The sequence below is a fragment of the Colletotrichum fructicola genome (genome assembly GCF_000319635.2).
Source record: "Colletotrichum fructicola Nara gc5 chromosome Unknown KSG_Nara_v1_contig05, whole genome shotgun sequence".
Lineage (NCBI taxonomy): Eukaryota > Fungi > Ascomycota > Sordariomycetes > Glomerellales > Glomerellaceae > Colletotrichum > Colletotrichum fructicola.
The window spans coordinates 3,244,157-3,263,128 of NW_027094055.1; the positions used below are offsets into that span (position 1 = coordinate 3,244,157).

At 55.6% G+C, this 18,972-nt stretch overlaps 6 protein-coding genes across 6 annotated transcripts; 2 read left to right on the plus strand and 4 right to left on the minus strand.

Moving 5' to 3' along the window:
- Positions 1-251: 251 nt before the first annotated feature.
- Positions 252-2,195, minus strand: CGGC5_v009592 (uncharacterized protein; the record flags this gene model as incomplete). The annotated part of the gene is made up of 1 exon (XM_032023808.1): positions 252-2,195. The coding sequence occupies one exon, from the start codon at positions 2,193-2,195 to the stop codon at positions 252-254; it is 1,944 nt and encodes a 647-aa protein (XP_031879440.1).
- Positions 2,196-2,568: 373 nt separating this feature from the next.
- CGGC5_v009593 (UPF0587 protein) lies at positions 2,569-3,153 on the plus strand (the record flags this gene model as incomplete). Its single annotated transcript, XM_032023809.1, has 3 exons — positions 2,569-2,603; positions 2,655-2,769; positions 2,821-3,153. The coding sequence occupies 3 exons, from the start codon at positions 2,569-2,571 to the stop codon at positions 3,151-3,153; spliced, it is 483 nt and encodes a 160-aa protein (XP_031879441.1).
- An 825-nt stretch (positions 3,154-3,978) lies between these two features.
- Positions 3,979-6,573, minus strand: SIT4 (Serine/threonine-protein phosphatase SIT4; the record flags this gene model as incomplete). Its single annotated transcript, XM_032023810.2, has 4 exons — positions 3,979-4,170; positions 4,218-4,647; positions 4,699-5,116; positions 5,172-6,573. 4 exons carry the CDS (start codon positions 6,571-6,573, stop codon positions 3,979-3,981), a joined length of 2,442 nt encoding a protein of 813 aa, XP_031879438.2.
- A 495-nt stretch (positions 6,574-7,068) lies between these two features.
- UPF3 (Regulator of nonsense transcripts UPF3) lies at positions 7,069-9,077 on the plus strand (the record flags this gene model as incomplete). Its single annotated transcript, XM_032023811.1, has 2 exons — positions 7,069-7,322; positions 7,379-9,077. The coding sequence occupies 2 exons, from the start codon at positions 7,069-7,071 to the stop codon at positions 9,075-9,077; spliced, it is 1,953 nt and encodes a 650-aa protein (XP_031879439.1).
- A 921-nt stretch (positions 9,078-9,998) lies between these two features.
- On the minus strand, positions 9,999-10,799 carry ustO (Pyridoxamine 5'-phosphate oxidase family protein ustO; the record flags this gene model as incomplete). Its single annotated transcript, XM_032023812.1, has 1 exon — positions 9,999-10,799. The coding sequence occupies one exon, from the start codon at positions 10,797-10,799 to the stop codon at positions 9,999-10,001; it is 801 nt and encodes a 266-aa protein (XP_031879444.1).
- A 667-nt stretch (positions 10,800-11,466) lies between these two features.
- On the minus strand, positions 11,467-12,462 carry CGGC5_v009597 (uncharacterized protein; the record flags this gene model as incomplete). Its single annotated transcript, XM_032023813.1, has 2 exons — positions 11,467-12,334; positions 12,401-12,462. The coding sequence occupies 2 exons, from the start codon at positions 12,460-12,462 to the stop codon at positions 11,467-11,469; spliced, it is 930 nt and encodes a 309-aa protein (XP_031879445.1).
- Between the last annotated feature and the right edge of the window lie 6,510 nt (positions 12,463-18,972).

The window sequence follows — 18,972 nt, forward strand, 5'->3', positions numbered from 1 at the left end:
AGACAGCAGAGACAGGAACGACACCGAATCATGGCGGAGAAAAGTGCCAGTATTGTATCACGAAAAGCGAGGAGATTGACGCATCACTTTGTACATCATCGTGAATGTGTCAAGAAAATTGGTCTTTATGACCGGCGTCCCCTGCCTGATATCATGTTCGCCATGGGCATGCTGCGCATGCGCAAATGAACATGTTCGCCATCTTGATTCATCCAGGATTCCATGCTAGAAATACACGCGCTCCTGTCCTCTTATGCTTGTAGGCTGCTCGCGGCGGCCAGCTGTCCTTCCCGCTCCCACCACAAGCCTTGCTGAGAGACGTGCTCTCCAAATGCCGTAACTTCCTTGGGCGCCTCCTCTTGCGTTGACGGTGCGGGCAGCGCAGATTGCGCTGCCTTCTTCGTAGCCCTCTTCCGCTTTGCATCATCTTTGCCGTTCGCTTGAGCTCGCTCCTTCATGCGGGCCGCGTAGACAGCTTCGGACTGATTCCTGCTGAAGATCTTCGACTTCATAGTGTTCAGATCTTGATGCCAACTCCTAATCTTCACATGCGACTTCTTGGTCTGCTGCATGATGCTGACGATGCGTAGACCTCGCCTTTGCGTCTCGTCTGCTAACCGGGACTCGTCCACTCGCAGCCACCGCAGCCACGGGGTCACAGAATACACCGTCCGATCAAGCAGGCAGATGTCAATCAGGTTTTGAATGCCCCTTGCGAGATCTTTCTGGTGCCTGTATTCCCCGAAAGCTGGCGCGATGAGTTTGGGTTTCATCTCAATGGCGTGCAGGAGCTGCTGTGCAGCGGTAGTGTCCAAGGTGTATGTCACCTGCTCGAGCAAGTGCGTGGTCGTTTCGGCGCTAAAGGTGATGCCGTGCTTGAGGCCGACGGCGAAGGCTGCCGCAGCTTGTCTCACGTAGTCGAACCTCAGCAAGCCATGTACTATAGCCGTGAACATGTCGTGGTCGAGCCATGCTCGCTCGGTCACGTAATCGTTGTTGATGGCAACATTCTTCAGCGCTGCCCATGTGAGCCACCGATCATCTTCCTCAACTTCTTCGATTGCCTTCCTCCGTATGCAGATGCCGCGTGGATCCTTGCCCGTCATGCGGTGAATAGCGCCGAAGAAACCCCTCGCATCACCAGTCCCCTTAAAGTGATTCAGCAGACAGACCAGCGTCTTCCTTGTTGGTTCGACTCTGGAGTTGTAAAAGGAGCGTACTACTCTCTCGGCCAAAGGATGTAGCCCGTTGCGGTTGAACCCTGCGATGAGGGTGTTGTATGTAAAAGTAGTGGGCGGTTGCGGTGACGCCAGAAGGTTATAGCATATCTTGCCGATCTTTGTACGTTGGTCATAGTCTGTGCTGGCGAAGACTGAGCCTATGATGGAGTTGAGCTGGGCACTGTTTTTCTTGACGTCAATCATGTCGGTTTGGCGCTCGTAGTACGGCAAGTTTCCCTGCCTGAGTTGGCCAACCTCTTCCTGAAGGTCATTCCAGTCGCTGGGCCCCAAAATGTTTCTAGATTCCTCAACAATCCTATCAACCAAACTCCCCATATTCTTTTCTGTAATCTGAAGTTGAACGAAGTTTTTGGGCGCACGGTGGCTCATCAGCGGATTTTGTAGTCGCTCTTCGTCCATCAGGAAGTCGTCCGTTTCTGTGTCGTTGGTCTCGATCAGCTTGGCGAAGGGATCTGTGTAGCCGAAATCGCCTGGCGCGACAAACGCATCTATTGGTTTTTCGAAGCCCAGTTCCTTCAGCAGGCGTTTGATCTCGACGTTCCTGCGAAGCGTTCTGCCGTCCGTATGACTGAGCGAGTTCAAAAACTCCGCAATCTCGCCCTTCTGCGGCTTATGGTCGAATAACGCGCCCTTATATCGATTTTCGAAGCTTGCCGGCGGCGCCTCGCCCGGCTTCACATCTCGCGGCACGCTCCTCCTCATATTATCGAGCTCCAGCTTCGCCTGCGCGATTTCCTCTTCGAGCCTCAGCCGTCGCTCGTCCTTGGCCTTCGCGTCAAGCACAGCGGCGGACGCCATGATGCCCGTGTAGCAGGCCGTGAACATTTCGCCAAAGGTCGGTTTCCGGGGTGTCACCCGCGTCGCGGACTGTCGTACCATGCCCCCCGCGGCTTTGAAGCAGGCCTTGCAACCGCAATGAGGCGCCTGGCCCGCTCTGGACCAGATTGCCTGCATTCTGACGGCATTCCGGCTGCAAAGGCAGCCCCAATTGAGTGCGATTGATCGTTTCGAAGGCAGGTGCGGGCGGGCGTCGGGGGGCCTTCGGCGTCGAGATTATGGTCTGATGCGTAAATATTGTCGTTCCAAGGACCGAGCTGCCGAGCCCGACCTAATCGAAGATCGGGGATATCAAAATGGCTCTTATGCGATAAAGTGGGGGCAAATATTTGGCTAAACGTGCCTTTCGCTTACAGAAGTGACGCAACTGCCCCTCCAACCCCACCATCGAATGCTTCACTGTGAGCTCAGAGGGGCACCCTGCAGCCTCAAGAAACACTCTGAACATTTGATCCTGTGAGACACAAGGGGTAAAAGAAGCGTATTCACAATGTTCGCCCTTTATCTTACTGCAGAGCTGGAGGGGTAGGTTTTCCATCACTGGCTTCTCGATTTGACTCTCGCTGACCTCAACAGGATCACGAACCTTCGCCCCGATGACAGCGAGGGTAACCCCTTCTGGTACACTTTCAAGGTCCAGTGTACCTCGTGTCGCGAAGTCCACGACAAGACCGTCGGTGTCAACCGATTTGTATGTTAAAACCTTTACCAAGATTCTGCATAATTACTCACCGTCGACCAGGAGAACAACGAGATGAGCGGCAGCAGGGGCGAGGCCAACTTTGTGTGGAAGTGCAAGAACTGCAAGCGCGAGTCCTCGGCCTCAATCAAGGCCGCCCCCGCCGCCTATGAGCAGGGAGAGCCCGCCAAGCAACAAAAAGTCATTGAGTTCGACTGCCGAGGCCTGGAGTTCGTCGACTTTATCCCGGAGGGAGAATGGCTCGCAGAGGGCGCGGATTCGGGCACCAAGTTCACGGCCATCGAGCTCACCGACGGAGAGTGGTTCGATTACGACGAGAAGGCCGGCGAGGAGGTCAGCATCAAGGAGCTGAAGTGGGAGATCAAGCGTGCTTAAATGGATTCGAAAAGTCTTTGGGGGAAGTGATACCGGGTGGCGTACGGGTGAGAGGGGAATTGTTGTGTGTGCAGTCGTCTACAGTTGGAGAGCGCAAATACCATCATGGCGCTACGTTTGGCCGACGGATCTCAGCGATACCTTCTGAAAATATTGATAAAATGAAAGTCATTCACATCTACGACGTCGTCGAGACCAACATGTATCGGGTATTTAACCTCTAAGCTAACGTAATTCTACAAGGTGGTGTTACCGACCTTCTTATTCCATGCATTTCATCATCAGACATCACGAAGCCAACCCGCCGTTCTGCCATGTACCTTCTTCTATGCAATTCAAGCGAGCTGTCTTGAAGGCTCGCGCCCCAAACTTCTTCTTCGCGCTGGAGCATGAGGAATGCGTATTGATTCCTGTTCGCGACCAATAACATGCCTGGGTTGGACGCAAACTTGCTTCCCGGGGAAATCAGTCAACCCTCCATTGCCTTCACGTTTCATCAAGCGTTGTCGTGGACGATGTCCAGGTCTCCTGTTGTCTGTCCGCAAGGTCGATATCCAGGCCTTGAAACTCGCAAACGTGATAAGATCGTCCCTCATCATTTCCAGTTGTCTTGCCGCATGACATTGTCCAAGACCTCAATGAAGATGTCCGTGAACTCTGGCAACGCAGAACGAGGCAGCTTTCAGATTACTCTTCCACAGACCTGCGGTTATTTGGGAGACGTCCAGATATAATGCGAAAACTGGCGATGCCTCTTATGCCCCGTCCCTGAATCTAGCACAATCGCGAAGACATTTCCCGTCGTCAAAGCAGTGGCAACTCCCATTACAGGAAATAATCACCAGGCCCACGGCGGTTAGCGGGAACGTGACGTTGGTCATCCGGAACCGCAGAGAAGATGCTGAATTTGGGGTTCATATCCTTGTCCACAGTCATGATGGATGCTACGTTACCGCAGCGGTAGCAGTAATTCGGAGCAGACCAAACTGTGACGACAGAGTTTTGTGGGAAGTGGTACTGCACCATCTTAGCTGACTGATATGTGACAAATGGCAGAGACATACCTTGTATCCCTCGTTGACAAGTTGATGGGCTCTAGCAATGAGCTTCAGGCCGTTGACATGGTTGAACTCCGTGGCCACCTTGTCGCCGAAAAGCCAACCAGCACCACGGGGGCTGATGGCCCAGGTTTCCACATCTTCGGGGTCTGACCAGACCAGATCGCAAAAGGCGCCCTCATGGGGGATCTCCTGAGCACGGGCAACGACGCGAATCTGATCAATGGTGCGGATCTCAGGGCTGAGACCACCGTGGACGCAGAGTAGTTCGCCGTCAACAATGGCAGCCAAGACAAGGAAATCGAAAACGTGACAGCAGGCCTTCCAAACCGAGGCATTACCGTACTTTTGCTGGCACTCTTCGTAGAAACCATAGACCTGGGTGATCTGGCGAGACTCGTGATTGCCACGTACGAGAACAATCCTGTCGGGGTATCTACACTTCGAGTTAGCACATGCTAGAGCCCCATTCTTTTATGCGACGTACTTGGCCTTCAGGCACATGAGAAGGGTAAAGGTCTCAAGACTGAAGTAGCCGCGGTCAACGAAGTCGCCGAGGAACACGAATCTGGTGTCGGCTGATTGAGAGCCCGTGCTAACCTCAACGGCCGAATCGGGCCTTGAGGTTGTGCTAGTATCGGCAGCGGCCGCTTCATCATCTTCCTCATCATCGGGAGCAGGGCTGCCTGCATTCTTGACCTTCTTCTTCAGTTTCGGGTTGGTGATCTCCGTCGGCGGCTCAATATCCTCGGGGCTGATGACTGTTGTGGCCGTCTTGGGTGCTTCAACTCGTGATTCACCAGGCATTCCACCTGCGACGCGGAACAACTCCAAGAGATCGTAGAACTGGCCGTGGATATCGCCACAAATTGTCACTGGGGTGCACACGGGCTGAATGTTTGACTCTGGAGTCGTAAGGTCAGTAAGATGCCCAATCAGCCCGAATGGCGCGGTCCTTACCCTCCATCAGAACCTCTTTCACCAGTTCGCAAAGCTCCTTCATCGCGCGCTCGGGTAGATAGTGGCACTGCTTGGCCTCCTCCAGCCACTCATCCAGGCCTGCATTGGGAGATAGTTGGGCAGGGCCCGGGCGAGGAATGTGGCTTGCCATCTTGTCGTTCAACGCTTGGGTATAAACTTGAGAATTTCTCTCGACTTCGTAGGGATCGAAATCTGCTGAGATGTTTGGGTTGAACTCCTCAGCTAACTCTAGCGAGTCTTCGTCTTCGTACTCGTCGGACTCGTAGTAATCAGGGTCGAATTCCTCAGGGAAGTCGCCGATGTCGAGACTGCCGCCGCGAAGCGATGGCTGGAATGAGTCGTCTTTGGTGGGGTCGTTAGGACGTCGAATAATGCGGCCGATCTGCGCAGCGCGAACCTGTGGCTCTTCGAAATATTCGAAGTCGTCCTCTTGGTTGGGCTCCTCTGCGATTGACTCGGGAACACGTCGGCCGGCGGTAGGACTGGGACGGACGTTGGGGGTGTCGTTGGAAGGAAGTGATATCGAGGATGAGCGTGGTCGGCGGCGTGGGAGAATGAGAGACGGAGGGTCTTGGGGCGTCGACAAGATCGGATTTGACCTCAGAGGGTGCGGTGGATCGGCGGGCAGGGCGGGGGGAGGGGCCTGGGTACCACGATTGGGTGCGACAACAACAGGCGGTGGGGTGGTAGCGCCAGGGGGTAGCTCAGGGAGAGGTCTAGGCTGCTGAACCGGACTTCTCGAAGAATTCGAATATGCTTCACGGGTGCGTCTGTCGCTTTCTTCACGACGCGCGACTCTCTGGAGATGCTCTTGGTATGGGTTATCGTAAGCCCCGACAACGACCGGACGTGGGCGACTGAAGTTGGGCGCACGCGGGCGTATCAGCTCTGCAGTGCGGTTGGCGGCGGTTAAAGTGGGGATATAGGCCGTTCCTCTGCCAGGGACCGGAATGCCTCGACCACGACTTGAACCTGACGCAGACGCAGATGACGGGACAGGACCGGCTGTAGATGCCTGAGGAACTTGCTGCTGCTGATCGGGCGACTGATGCTGTTGACCGAGGTCAGGGTGTCTTGCGGGAAGGTTGAAGGATACCTCCGCTGAGCGATTGCGTGCACGGCCGGCTCCAGCTGGCCCGCGGCGAGGGACGTTGGTAAGCGGGTTTGCGAAGGCGAGATTCGCACGCTTGATAGCAGCCTCGATCTGGGCTTCACTTGGCGGCGAATAAGTCGAAGTTGTCGCGCTGTTGTCCTTCGCAGAAACCTGAAGTCCGCGGTTTATGTTGTCCTCATTGAAATCCGGAAAAGCTTCCGAAAAGTAGTCGTCTTTGTGAGGCTCCTCGCCCTCGGTGACCTCGGTGGACTCGGATCCCTTGTCCATTGTCTGTGGCTGGCTTCCACCTGGGTGAATCTCGGATAAACTCTGTTGTGGGAAGAAAGTTTGTCCGAGAGAGAAAGGGCAGGATAAGGTTTATCCGAAGATGACCCTGGGAAGTTCCTGCCAAAGGAAGCTATCCTAAAGAGGCTAGTGCTCTCTTATCTGATAAGACCCACATCAGACGGAAAGTGCTCTGTGCTCCATTCTTTCAGATCCGTGATTGATGTGAACCAAAGCGCCCCGCGCCGCTACCCTGGCGTCACACCTCTACCACAATCACAGGCCCAAGGCTGTGTCCCTTGTTGGTACCTAGGGCACAGAGCAATCATTCAGCAGTTTAGGCATAACAGCCTTTTAAAGTAATTCACGTCATCTACATCTGGCTCACTGAAACACCAATTCAGCCTCAAGACAAAGTCGCGCACGCTGTTTGGAGTCGGCGCCGACGGTACAAGAAACACATCGACTCGAGTCGCAAACAACGCCTTGTCCGCAACGATGGCCACATCAGGCTCCCAGGGCGCCTCGCGTAAGACGAACGGTGTCCTTCCTGTCTCTGGCCAGCAGACGGCCGCCGATACGCCGAAGTCGAATAAGAGTCGTGCTGCGGTCGAAGGCCACAAAGTGGTTATCAGGCGATTGCCCCCGGGCTTGACGGAGCAGGAACTATGGAACAAGCTTGGAGATGAGTGGAAGGCTGGACAGGGTCTTGTCAGCTGGCACAACTTCGAGGCCGGCAAGATCTCTCAAGAGTAGGTACTCGTCAGTTTGCTGGCACTGCGAATCGGACTGACTGTGGTTCGCGCAGCGCTGCGAAGCCGTCGCGGCCGGCAAGAGTCTACCTCAACGTCTTGAAGCGCGAGGATCTGAACACCCTTTCCAACTTGATACAGGCCAGGTCCTGGGAGGACGCCAAAATGACGTCCAACAGCCCCTCCCTTGTCGGGCCTCCGGTTCTCGAGATGGCGTCTTACAATAAGATTCCAAGCGGCAAAAAGCGCACCGACCCCAGGCAGGGAACGATCGATCAGGACCCGGAGTTTATGGCCTTCCTTCAAGATTTGACCAACCCTGAGCAGAACAAGGAGACCGAGGGTAGCGAAAGCAAGGATGCGGCAGACGAGTCGAAGCCGGATGCAAAGGTCACAACGACACCTCTGATCGAGTTCCTCAAGGAGAAGAAGGCCAACAAGGCCAAAGAAGCGGCCGCAGCTAAGAGCGCGAAGCAAGCACGTCAAGAATCTCAGAATACCAAGGGCAAAGCATCGGCGTCTACGGAGGATTCGAAGAAGGGCAAGAAGGACTCTAAGACAGAGAAGTCTGCAGAGAAGCCCAAGGAGACGGTCAAGATTCTGACCAAGAAAGCAACCGCGGACGCCGTTAAAGCAGCAGAGGCCGTTGCCAGCCAGATCACCCAGAGTTCTTCGGCCGCTCAGGAGGCACCTAAGAGCCGACGGGCTGGTATTGCAGCTGCTGCACGTATTCTGCAGCGCGACCTTGGCATCAGTCCTGGCAGCGCTCATAGAAGGGCTCGTCTTGACGCTGCCAAGGCGGAGGCAGAAGCGAAGGCTGCGACTCCGAAGGAGCCTGCTCAGCCCGCGGCTGAAGTTCCGGCTGCTGCGGCACCACCCGCGCCGCCAGCCCAATCCTCCTCCAATGCTGCCCAATCCTCGGAGCGCAACGCGGCACCCAGTGCTCCCAAGTCAGGACGCACCCGTAGAGGTGGAGGTGGTAAGAACGCGGCTGCCAATGAAGGAAAGGGCAAGTCCAACGACACTGGTGGTTCTTCCAACACCCCAGCGCCCACCAAGACCCCTGTTGTGCTGCTTAAGAAGAGGGACGAGAAAAAGAACGAGGAGAAGGCAGAAAAGGCCGAGAAGGCCGAGAAGGAGGCCTCATCATCCCAACCAGCGCCCGCCAAATCCAACCCCCCAACAGGACCTAAGGGCTCAGGGAAGGGCAGCAACTCCAAGAAGGGTGCCAGCTCTGTCACAGTCACCCCCGGCGCCACCCGCGGCTTCGTCAAGCACGCCAACCCGTCCCAGGGTGTGACCGAGAACCTCCTAAAGCAGGCCATGGAAGCGTTTGGGACCGTCATCTTCGTCGAGATCGATAAGCGTAAGGGCTTCGCCTACGTTGACTTCTCCGACCACGACGGTCTCGCCAAGGCCATCGCCGCAAGCCCAGTCACTGTTGCCCAAGGCACTGTTCAGGTTCTCGAGCGCAAGGAAAAGAAGCCCGCCGCCAGCAACGCCGCCAGCACCAACAACTCTGGCAACGCAGCTTCCTCCTCCAATGCGCCCGCGGCATCCTCCTCAGCTTCCGGCGCAAACAAGGAAAAGGACGCCAACGCAACGAACAACCCTGACAAGCCCGAGGAGCAGCGCCACAAGCGCACCAGGCGTGGCCGTGGTGGCGGTAAGGCCGCGGCCAACAAGGATGCGCAGCAGCAAGCTGCCGCCGCCGCTGCCGCTCCCGCTGCGGATAAGGCTGCAGGTGCGGGATGATTGCTCAGGCAACCCACTCCAAGTCTACGGTTTGCGAATGGTATATTTTTGTGTGTACCTTACATCGATCTACCCTACCTACGCATGCGTGCGCGTGGCCCCAGCATGGCATGGCATGGGCGGCACGTCGGCGAGGAAACGTGGTTGACTGGCGAAGGCGAAGGCAAAAAAAAAGTAGGATTGCGACGCCGTCACTGTGGTCGTGGCTGCGTTTCTGCCCAAAGGGGGGCCTCGGGAACCCAAGCAGCGAACCATTGGGCGTGCGCGTCTCAAACCCTTGACAAACCCCCCCCGGTCGCTGACTTGCAGTCACACATTATCGATTCGACGTCGACCTGTTGGAGAGTTTCCATCGTCTCACAGGACGGGGCGGCCAGCAGCGCGAATGGAGGGCCGTGGCGGGATGCGAGTGAGGGCCCGAGTGGATGGTTCGGAGTGGATAATTGGAGGGAGTCTAACGCACCTCGGCGCCACGAGAGCATCAATACGATTCTCAGTATCATTGGGCCTCTCGGTATTACTGGGTCACGTCACATTCGTATGGTCTGAAGAGGGAGTTGTAGAAAAAACACCAAGTTTAACTTTTGATTGTCCTCAATGGGGATACATCTCTCTAAGGGTGATCCCGCCATCCCAAGCTTACAAAAAAAGGCAGTGAGTGCCCTACATCAATCCATAGATCCATCAATCCATAGCTAGTCGTTCCTGCGTGCAAACGCGTCCAAAAAAAAGAAGCCGCTCATTTCCGAATAAATAAGGGCCCAGAAAAGTCTATCTAAATAAAGAGGAAAAGTGATAATGCTCCCATGCAAATCATACAACGTGACACACACAAAATACTTTCTGCAAAACCGGGTTTTTTCCCGGTTTCCCAATTACAAACAAGTGTTGATATCTCATCCCATCCGCTGCTGCTGACGCTCATTTTACCAAAGCCAAAACACCGTAAAACAAAAGAGCAAGGAAAATTCCCAGCAGGATGCCGTGCGTCTCACGGAGGGCGCGGGCGGCGCGGGACCGGGCGTCGGTGAGCCAGAGGACCTCGCCCGCGTCGCGCCGCGCCGTCTTGAGCCCGGGCAGGCCGTCGATGGAGGTGGCGTTGGTCTCGAGCTGGTACTTGTGGACGGTGTTGTTGTCGGCGCGCTTCTTCCAGTAGTTGTCGAGGGTGGGGCGCTCCTCGAAGACGGAGAGTTCGTCTTTGAGCTCGTGATGTGCCGGTGATTGCTGCCCCTTTTCGAGAGACCCGTCCTCGGATGTCGCCGCCGGGGCGTAGAGCTCCTTCCTGACCATGGGCACGCCGAAGCCGCAGCTCGTCTGGACCTCCCACACGTCGCCAAGGACGACAGCCCTAGCGCCGTCGTATGAGTCCCGGCTGCTGCCCTGCGGGACGATGCGCTTCATCCACGAGTCAAAGTCCGGGCTGTCCCACTCCACGATGCGGCTCCGGCAGAAGATGCGAAGGATGCGCGGGGAGGGGCCGAAGGACATGAACATGAGGGTGAGGCGGCCGTTCTCGTAGCTGTGGGCGATGGTCTCGCAGCCGGAGCCGGTGCGGTCAATGTAGCCGACGAGGTTGGGGCCGAGGACGGCGAAGTGGGCGGAGAGGCCCTTTGGCGAGACGTTGACGTGCGGGAGGTGGGTCGGGGCCGAGGCCGTGAAGAAGACGGGCTGGCGGGCGGCCCAGTCGGCGAGGTCGGAGCTCAGTGAGGGGTAGAGCTTCATTGTGTGTGATTTTTGTTTGTTTTGTAATTTTCTTGGTTCGCAGGTGAAAGTTGGAGTCGATTGACTGTTGGAGAAAGAAGAAGAAGAAAGGGGGCTGGATTGATCCAAGGTGTTTGTCGTCTCAAACGTATATAAGGGTATTGGGTATCGCAATGTCGACGAAATGAAATCTGGTACAGGATTTGGTACATGAAATGAAAAGTAACAGATGAAGAAGCGGTCGCATCGTTGAAATAGAATCGAGTCCGAGTCCGCGACCGGCAATGGCGGTCGTGTTCGTGTGAGAGGAATGAGTCAACCCATTGCGTCTCATCCCATGTTGGACGTCTTGGTCCAGGTCGGTGCGGGGTGAGATGGGCAGGCTTGGGCTTGGATGCCTATCCCTCTGTCAAGGTGTCAAGGTAAAGGAAAAGGCGCCTTCCGGTCTTGGGGAAAGGCGCCGCGGGCGAGGGAAGGGGGAGGGGGCTTTTTAGCGGGCCCTGGCTCCCGCTATCCGCCTGTATGCGGGATGCGTTGCCAGGGATTGTGAAGAATTTCCGCTGTGACTGGTGTGATGCAGCGCATCATAAACGTATTTTCTCGTTAAACAAAATTGCCCGACTTGGTGCGTCGCACAGGGCTTGTTTTTCGCGCGTGGCTTGGGAATTTTTTTTTTTTCCAATTGCCCTTACCACTGACGCGACCTGCCGCGGGTAGTGTCTGGCAGGGGGGATGCGAGGGGGTATGCGTGGTAGTGGCCGTCCTCGCCGGCGTAGCCGTCGTCGTAGACCGCCGTGCTGCCCTCGTAGTCGGAGATGGTGGTGGTCGCGATGACTTGAGGTCTGATCTGGGAGTAGGACGAGTCGGCACGGCTCTTACGGGGACGCTCCGCGGTGGATCGAGGCGCGGAGGGGCCGTACGGCTCGACGTAGCTCTTGCGGCCCGAGCTACCGCTAGAGACGCTGCCATCATCCTTGCTGCTGCTGTCCTTGTGGTCGAAACGGCTCTTGAGGCGCTTCTTGTCCTCCTCGTGGAGCTTCTCGCGTTCCTTCTCGCGTTCCTTGCGCTCCTTGCGCTCCTGGCGCTCCTGCTCATCGTGGCGCTTCTCGCGCTTCTCCTCGTGACGCTTCTCCTCATGACGCTTCTCCTCATGACGCTTCTCCTCATGACGCTTCTCATCGTCGCTGGTCCGGCGCTTGCTCTCACTCCGGCGCACCTTGCTCTCACCGCGGCGGGTCTTTTCCTTGGGAGAGGGTGGTTGCTGAACGGGCATGGCGCCCGTCATCATCTTGGGCTCGCGCTCGCGCTCACGGGGCTGGCTGGAGCGGGCTTTGCGGACGTCCTCCTTGAGCTTTTCGTTCTCCTCCCTGAGCGTGCGCTTCTCGCGGACCAGCTTCTCCTTGTCGTCTTCGAGGACCTCGACAGTGTTTTGCAAGGCGGTGAAGCGGGCGTTGACATCGCGAAGCTCGTCTTTCAGCTTCGTGTACTCATCCTTGAGACTGAGATGAGCCTTGTGCAGGTCAAAGTAGGCTTGCGCCGAGCGATCGGGGCTGGTGCTGTAGGAATCTTGGTCAGAGCCAACGCCCGAATCGCTCGCCTGCTGGCGGTGACCTCTGACTGACACGCTGTGAACCGGCTCAAAAGAGACGTTCCTCCGGTACTTTTTGGAGTCGTTGGCCGACATGGTTGCTGATTGGGTCCTGGCTGGGCTGCTTGTCGTCGATCAGCCGAGTTGGGTCGATGGACCAGGTCGAGGCGAATGTGTATCTATGCCTTTTTGCTGCCGCAGCAGGTGAGGGAAAAGTGAAGCTGCGGTCGTATATATGTGAGTGAGTTGAGTTGCGTCCTATTCGGGCAAGGCAGAATTTTCGAATTTGGATGTGGGCGGTTGTGGTGGTTGGCTACCGGGTTAAGACAGGCCGTGTGTGTGAGTCAAGTATTAAAGGAAAAGGGCGAATTGGGTCGCAGTGGTAATTTGGTTGTTTTTTCCCGGGTTGGAGGTTGGCGGGACTTGGGCAGCAACACTAATAAGCGAAACCTGAGACTGAGATGAAGGGGAAAGGGGGAGGGAAACGGGAAATGCGTCGGCATGGAAGTTTTTATTTATTTAGACACAGCCATTGCAGTCTCTGGGAACAGACCATAAAAATAATAACAACAGTCGGACTCGGAGGGAGGAAAGTGGCAGAGGCAGAGGCAGAGGCAGAGCGAGTGAGCGACTGACAGAGATGGTGTGGATTGCATTGCGCTGCTGCTGCCTCCGGGGCTAAGTCGCGATGGATTGGGAGGGAGGAACAGCAGAGAGGCGTGCGACAGGGGAGAGGACCAGACGGCAACGGCAGAGATACCTACAACATGCCTCCGTGGCCTAAAGAGATTGCAGCATTCCTGAGGTAGCCCGTCGGTATTGACCATGTAGGGCTGGGTGGCGTCTTGGCGAAGTCCAGAAGAGGAGTCATCGCTTGGGTACGGGGACGGAGGACGGGACCAAACATGCCCTGCCCTTTCTCTGCTGCAGTCTGCAAGTCTGGCTGCAGTCTGTCTGCACAGTACTCCCTCGTCCCTCTCTCACCCCGGCCCATGATGAGAGGGTGAACCCGCGCCCGCGATCCGCCGGCCGTCCTGCCTATCGAACTGTGGGTTGGCGTGACGGTTGAAGGGACACGGGAGACGAGGGACTGACGAGGATGGGGATTGTTTCGAGGGATGGGCCCAGAACTTGCTTGTCAATGGCGCTGCATCCATCGCCAGCCAGGGTGTGGGGACGCGGGAGCGAAGTGGAAAAAAGGCGATTCTCGTCTGTACAAGGAATCGACTCCCATTTCCGCCGACCCCTTCACAATTCCATGTATTCCCAGGTCCAAGGTCCAAGGCCCTCGAGGGGGAGGGGCACTTCTGGAAAAAGGGGGGTGTGCTGGTGGGAGGCTTTGCTTCAATTTTCTCGGTGGGAGGACCTGTTCTGATTGGAGGCGGCGCAGGCGTCCAGCAAGGCAGATACGCAAATTCTGGCTGCCTTCTTTTGCTGAATTTTTTCCTGTGGACGCCTTATTTCCCTTGTTTCCTGCCCATTTTCTGTGCGTGCGTGGAATGGTCCGCCAACGCGGGTTGAGTACCCGACAGACTGATCCGCCTAACAGAAGCAGGCTGTTGGTTCTTGCAGACCGCAGGGAGACGGAGCATGGCGAAGCAAATGCGAGGTGAGGTAAGGTCAGGTAGGTGACAAGAGGCCTGCGGAAACGACGAGGAGATGGACGAGACAGCAAGAGTACGCAACGGCGTGAACAGGGTCTCTTGGCGCTGCGTAGTACTTCTCTTGCAGCTATTCGCAGTCTCTTAAGCCTGTTCTGTCTCCCCGTCGATCCAGGATGATGATGTGCGTTGCGTTCGTGTCGGTATTCGGACCAATCGTCTGGCAATGATCGCAAACCCAGATCGGCCTGCAGCCTAGAGAGAGGCCGTCGCGAGACCCCGATGAGGGGCAGGTGATGGGCCAGCGAGTCGCGTCGTGAGTCACGCCTTTTCTGGCGACTGGCGTCTGCACTTTGGACGCCGCGTCGCGATGGGGTTCGCTCGTAATGACGATGGTGACTGAGGCTCCTATCATTCGACTTCATGCGTTCGATGCAAGCCTCCTAGGCTGCTTCATCCTGTTGGCGCTCTCGAGGAGATGGTGGTGCACTTGGTTGCCGCTGATCGATCGACAATTCTCGTTCCGGCCAGTGAAACCAGCTGAGTCTCTGTCATCAGATCGGTCAGTTTCGACATGATTCCTCCGTCGTCTCCGTTCGCTGGGAGGAACGTCGCGGGCCGCATGGCGATGATTATCACGAACGGGCTGGGGTGTGGTGATGGTGAGTGGTTGAGAGGTGCGGACACCAGAGCAAACATGTCACTGGGAATCCGCTGCGGACGGCAGCTAAGCACGGACTAGACAGCACCGCCCCGCAGGCTAGCGCAGCAGGCACTCCCCTGCAAGGCCTGCGTCAACGTGCCTGTCAAACCCTAAGACGCCAACCACACACGGCGAAAGGTCAAAGTCTGTGCCTCTAAATGCTGACACTCGGAGTCCTCAATTCAACTAGCCAGGGTGATTCTACACACTGGAGGTACCATAATGAAATATATTGAGGTCAGTCCCGTGGTCCTGTTAGAGAACGCAACTATGCGTCGTAGGTCGACTTCACTGGATGACTGCCTGCTCCGGAGACTTAGTAGTTGCTATCATCATCGTCTCCATTTCTTTCTGGCCGTTCCATACGACAATCTAACCCAGCATTTGGAACGACCAAGGCTTGAATGACTGCCTGGGTGCACACGGTCTATCCATATGCTGTTGGCTAACTGCCTCACCAACTTCAGTATGTTGAACTTGCTTGGAGACTCAGTAAAGATATCATCATCGTCTTCAATACTCTCTGGTCCTGTTCTTCGGGGCCTTCTTGAGAGCCAAGGCGAATCACCGCCTGAATGCACGTGGTCTATCCACACACTGTTGGGTGTCTTACGTCCAACTTCAGTGCGACCTGTCCCAGAGACTCAGTGAGATCACCACCATCGTCTCTAATTCTTTCTGGCCCTACCTCATCGTCTCACGACACTTTAACCCACGATTTTGGAAGGGCCAAGGCTTGAATCACCGCCTGGATGCGCATGGTCTATCCATGTGCTGTTGGCACTAACCTCACCAACTTCAGTAAGTTTGAGCCTTCTCTAATCGGGCCGTCACTCCAAGATTTGCGCAGGGCTAATGCAATTGTCCATCCATATGCAGTTGGCTATCTCACTTTCACCAACTCCTCACTAACTTGATGAGAAAAAAGAAGACGGAAATCGTGGGACATGCGTCCTCTTATAACTTTTCTGGAGGTGCTACCTGTGTTCAGATCAGTTCCACTGCGGCGACCATAATGGCTCAGTTCACGAGGAAGGAAAAGTTTGTTAGGGACTAAAAGGTCAAATATGATACCAACCATCAGGGTACCTGGCCCAAACTACCATGGTCGCTTGAATCAAGGTGCTTTGAGGTCGAGACCTCAGAGCAGGTGTAAAAGCGGCGAATCAAGATGTCCTATTTAGGCAAGTGCAAGGTCTGGCATCCTTGTCGGCGGACTCGAGCCCCCACATTTTCTCCCGTGTAAGTCACTGCAGACTGTCAACGTCGTGCTCAGTCAACCAGTGTCAAAGCAATGAATTCGACCTTGGATTGGGCTACGCCAAGACATGGGAAATTCTGCAGGTATCGGTAGACTTTTTTTTTTTAGTACTTGGAAGTCACATATATGAAGCCTCGAAATGTATCGCCGACCTTAGTGCCTGTCAGGTGTTGAACACAACAGGCATCATGTCTTTGGCATCATGGTGTGCCCTCTACGTGAGGAGATTTCCTCCGTATGGAAGCGCTTTCCTTGATTTGAACGTAAGCCGCTCCTGCTACCAGGCAACTTCCACCTTCTGCAAGCACGGCCCGTGCTGAAGACACCTTGAGACTGGGAAGGCACAAAATGGGAGGCGCTCTTCCTACTGCATGCAACGGGTGAGTGTCTCAAGCGCACACCTTGGCACGGGTCCACAGGGAACTTCTGGGAAAGAAGTCATGCGGAGAAAAAACGTTCCTGGTTCTAGCCACAGCCACGAGCAGCCGGGCCCGTTACCATCGATATGATACCACTGGCAGTGAAGGCACCATCTCATCAAATCTGGGGACAGTGCAGACACAGAAAGATATTTCAATACAGATAGACCGGAATAATGATATGCAGTAGTTCCAATTGATCAACCTCTCTCAAACTTTCATCACATTTAGTGTTCAAATCGCTTCCATGACCTGCTTCCAGAGACTCCTTCCGATGTTTTCCCCCAGGGCCTCCTTCCATCCTGTGCGCCTGCTCTGATCCAGAACCTTCCTGCTTCCTGCCTTCTGTTTCCTGCCTCTTGCCTTCTGCCTCAAGAAAACCACCTCTTGGAAGGAGGTACGGATTTGCACCTGCTCTATCAGCGTCGTTGCACCTGCTCTCACTGTGCTCCTTCCCTTCTTCGGGACGCCGACCACCAAACACCCCAGAACCCTTCAAGTATAAAGGACTCCTCCTTTTCCCTGCCCCTCCATCATTTCTTCTCTTCAACACCACACCAGCAACACGTCGCGGCTCGTATCGGAACCTGTCCTGCATCCTGTATCCCAATCGTCATTCATGTATCCGCAGCATGTAAGCCATCGTCATTCGTGTATCCCCAACATATGTATTCCCCCTTCCTTGAGACTCAGATCATCGACATGCAGGAGTCGGTCTTCATCACAGTCTCAAAAGCCCCCCCAGTTGACGGACTACAAGCAATCCTTTCCATGATTGTCTTGTACCAGGGGGGGACAGATGGATTCCAATCGTTCGCTGTCTTGTCTTGGATTCTTGCAACTTACTAACGGCAAAGAAACTTGATGAGATGACACCACTGGTGGCTGGCAGCACGGTACCGTCGAGACCGCTAGGCCTTTCACCAATGAATGAAGGAAACATACTCCCGTCCCAATGTCCAGGTGATGCCCAATGTCCATGAAGCCCCCAGTCCAAAACCTGAACCCCCTCGTGAAATGTGTCCCCGTGATGCCAGGCTCAGCCAAGTCCATGAACAGCCATTGACGTGACCCCAATGGAATTCCCGCCGACTGTGTGTTGGATGTCATCATCGCCTGTTTGAGTTCATCCGCCTACCAGTGACTCTGTCCCATCCGCTCGCTCTCCCCGTCCACGCGCGTCTCGCCACGGAGCCAGAGCAAGCCCAGATTTCAGCCACTCTCCAAGAGGTTCCCCACGGCGAGCGCAGGCGCTGACACGGGAGGGAAGGAGCCAGAAGCGGTGGACAGGCAGGTAGACAGGGAAGAAAGAAAGCTATGGAAGGAGCAGCTGGAAGTGTTGGTCTCCTGCCGCAATCGTGGAAACGCGCGCCGAAACAAAAACAGAAGGAAAGAAGCCAGATCCAGGGATCGGACAGGAAACTGCACAAAACTGGAAGAAATCGCATCTCGCCTACTTACCGTAGAAGTCATGAGCCTGTCGACGTCGTTTCCAACTGGATTGGTATCAACATCATCTGGCTGCGGTATTAACATGCAGCAGGCACAGGACAAAACTGAACGTGAGCAGCAAGAGTGCCGTTGCCCACATTGTGAATTGTGAAAGAGGGAGACAGACGTTGGTCTGAGTTGGATGGAGAAGGAGGAAAATTTGGAACAGAGTCTGAAGGAAGTTGCAGTTGTCCTTGGTAGTCGAGTGAGAGGGAAGTGGTCCTCCAAGGTTGCCCATGGCCTGGTGCCTTACCTCTGCGAGAGTAAAAGCGGCGGGCGGGCACTGCGCTAGCCCAGGACGTGCCGGTAACAGGTCCAGCGGCAGGCAGGCGCCTGTCACCGTTTCGCCAGAGTGGTCCTTCCCATCTTTCTTTCAACCACAAGTCTTGGCCCCCACGAAGAAGCAAGAGCACCACGGTGCTGTTGACCTCCAAGACCCCCCGCAGCTCTTGCCTTCATGTTTCGTGGCAAATCTCGCAGGACTTTGGGAGCTCAGCGAATGAAGCAGGCAGCTGCGGTCCAGCCCCCTCAAGGTGTCCGTCCAAGTACCTTCCAGGTTCCATTCGTATGTCCCAAAACGGATCCCGAAGTCCGGGCTGAGATATCTCGGACTTGGGAATCCACTCGCTCACCTCGGTGTCTGTCAGCACTCTAGCCAAGGTGTACCGCAGCCCAGGGCCAAGAATCGTATCGTTGGCCTCGCGGGGCCGGAGGGGACCGGAACAAGGCAAGGTAGGTGACGAACGAGCTGAGCGAGACCCTGGTCTCTTCAGTGCTGCTATTCCAAGAATATCGATCCAGCGCGGAATCCTTCGAGGAGGAGGGTACGAGTGGGCGTTTTGCGCACTTGCGCGTTGCCCAAAGTAGCTTGCGTTGGCCGGAATCGCGAGAAAGCGTGAGGGACTGCAGGCAGGCAGGCAGCGGGAAATGGGTCGCGCCTCAGGCCCTGGCAACGCAAGATAGGAAGCTGCAGCCTTAAGCTGCACACCATCGCTAGATGGACGACAGGCACCCTTGTCGCCGGCGGTGGGCTCAGCGTTGCGGTCTGGGGGCGTGATGGTGGTGTTGCAGTATGTTGGCGCTGTTGAAGGTTACGTAAGGTAGGTATTCGGACCAAGGTGTGATGCGTTG